At 54.3% G+C, this 2,554-nt stretch overlaps 1 protein-coding gene across 1 annotated transcript in view; it reads left to right on the forward strand.

Annotated features, from left to right (window-relative positions):
• Window positions 1-2,554, forward strand: part of selenop (selenoprotein P) — a 5,339-nt gene extending 2,785 nt beyond the window's left edge. Inside the window, exons 3-5 of the mRNA XM_087778997.1 lie at window positions 983-1,195; window positions 1,305-1,422; window positions 1,574-2,554. Coding sequence (XP_087635123.1) covers window positions 983-1,195; window positions 1,305-1,422; window positions 1,574-1,810 — 568 coding nt within the window. The 3' untranslated portion in view covers window positions 1,811-2,554. The remainder of the gene's footprint in view (window positions 1-982; window positions 1,196-1,304; window positions 1,423-1,573) is intronic.

Here is a 2,554-nt window from a genome sequence, read left to right on the forward strand (position 1 = left end):
CCTGAACATACACCTGAACACACACCTGAACACACACCTGAACACACACCTGAACACACACCTGAACACACACCTGAACACACCTGAACACACACCTGAACACACACCTGAACACACACCTGAACACACCTGAACACACACCTGAACACACACCTGAACACACCTGAACACACACCTGAACACACACATGAACACACACCTGAACACACACCTGAACACACACCTGAACACACCTGAACATACACCTGAACACACACCTGAACACACCTGAACACACACCTGAACACACCTGAACACACACCTGAACACACACTTGAACACACCTGAACACACACCTGAACACACACCTGAACACACACCTGAACACACCTGAACACACACCTGAACACACCTGAACACACACCTGAACACACACCTGAACACACACCTGAACACACACCTGAACACACACCTGAACACACCTGAACACACACCTGAACACACCTGAACACACACCTGAACACACACCTGAACACACACCTGAATACACCTGAACACACACCTGAACACACACCTGAACACACACCTGAACACACCTGAACACACACCTGAACACACACCTGAACACACACCTGAACACACACCTGAACACACACCTGAACACACACCTGAACACACCTGAACATACACCTGAACACACACCTGAACACACACCTGAACACACACCTGAACACACCTGAACACACACCTGAACACACCTGAACACACACCTGAACACACACCTGAACACACCTGAACACACACCTGAACACACACCTGAACACACACCTGAACACACACCTGAACACACACCTGAACACACACCTGAACACACACCTGAACACACACCTGAACACAGTTTCAGGAAAATTACTTAAATCAAGATCGAATCCCTAAATGTTAATATTAAACGACGCAGATGAAGACAGTGTTTCAAGTAATAACTGGACGTCTGTCTCCACAGGATGGACGGTCTGCGGCAGAAGCTGGAGGGTCAGGGTCTGAAGGACGTGACCTTCATGGTGGTGAACCATCAGGGTCAACAGGCTCAGAGGCTTCACCCCATGTTGGGTCAGAGGTTGTCTCGGAACATCTCGCTGCACCAGCAGCTGGAGGCGCAGACGGACGTGTGGCAGCTGCTCCACGGCGAGAAGGACGACTTCCTGGTCTACGACAGGTGAGCATGACTTCCTGGTCCAGGACAGGTGAGCATGACTTCCTGGTCCAGGACAGGTGAGCACGCCGCGACCTGCCGCGTCACCCTCTGACCTCCGTGACCCCCGCAGGTGCGGTCGACTCACGCGTCACATCTCTCTGCCGTACTCCGTCATCGGTCACGGCCACGTCGAGGAGGCAGTCACAGAGGCCTACTGCGGGAGCGTGTGTGGAGCCTGCGGTCACCAGGTAACTGTCAATCAAGTGACCTGTCAGTCGACGCGTCAATCTGTGCAAATCATGATCAAATGAAAGAAATGATTCATAAATAAACTCTAGTTAACAAGTTTGTGTTCTTGAACGTATCAACGGTTGAAGATCTTTTCTTGTTCACGTGAAGGTTGACGAGACCAAACCAGAGTGTCAAGACCGAGTGTCAGCCCAGCAGCCCGATGTCGCCCCAGTGGAGCCTCAGGGTCACCATCGGGGTCACCATCAGGGTCACCATCAGGGTCACCATCAGGGTCACCATCAGGGTCACCATCAGGGTCACCAACATCACGGTCACCACCAGGGGGGGCACATGCAGGACGGGCCTCAGGAGGCTCGGGGGTCACAGGTCATGCAGCGCCCCTGAGTGTCGGAGGCCTCCAGGTGAAAGTTGAGGCGCAGCTGACAGTGGACGCCCGGGTCGGACCCGGCTCCGTCTCGGTCCAGCTGATGCTGACACTGACGTCAGCTGTTCGGCGAGGCCGAGGGCGAGCGGCCCGCCGACCTCTGACACTGTGACGAGGCGCTCCCCGCCTCCTGACAGTGACACGGGGCGGCGGCGGCGGCGCCGGTCAGAGAGAGCTGACAGTGACGTCCGCCTCCGGCTGCCTGACCGCAGCCCGAGCCGTGACCCTGACCCGCGGGCGTGTCCAGCTGAGCCTGACAGCAGATCTAAAGGGTCGTGAGGCGTTCACTGACCCGGTCCTCGTGCTCCAGACGCCTCCTCCGTCCACGTCGCTCCAGCGTCCATGAAGGCAGGCGCGGAAACTACGCTCTAGTGGCGTCTGCTGGAAGTGCAGCTGCAGCGGCGGGAGCGAGGCGTTCAGGAGCACGAGCGACGGTGGGAAACATTCGTGACAACGAAGAATGAGCACAAACTCACTGAAGCTTCTATAACCAGGTGTTCATGTAGATCATGGTTGACGAGCACATCTCACTTTTAATCCTTAATCTTTGAACGGTTTGAGAAACACTCGGAGCTTCATGATGGTTTCTATGGAAACGATGTCACGACCTTGAAACCTGACGCTCGCTCGGAGTGAAGACGAAAGATGGTGAAATGAATGTTTATAATGTTTGTTTTTGTGATTAAAGTCAAGTTTAGAAACGA

This window comes from Callionymus lyra, chromosome 1, assembly GCF_982586985.1.
Source record: "Callionymus lyra chromosome 1, fCalLyr1.hap1.1, whole genome shotgun sequence".
Taxonomy (NCBI): domain Eukaryota; kingdom Metazoa; phylum Chordata; class Actinopteri; order Syngnathiformes; family Callionymidae; genus Callionymus; species Callionymus lyra.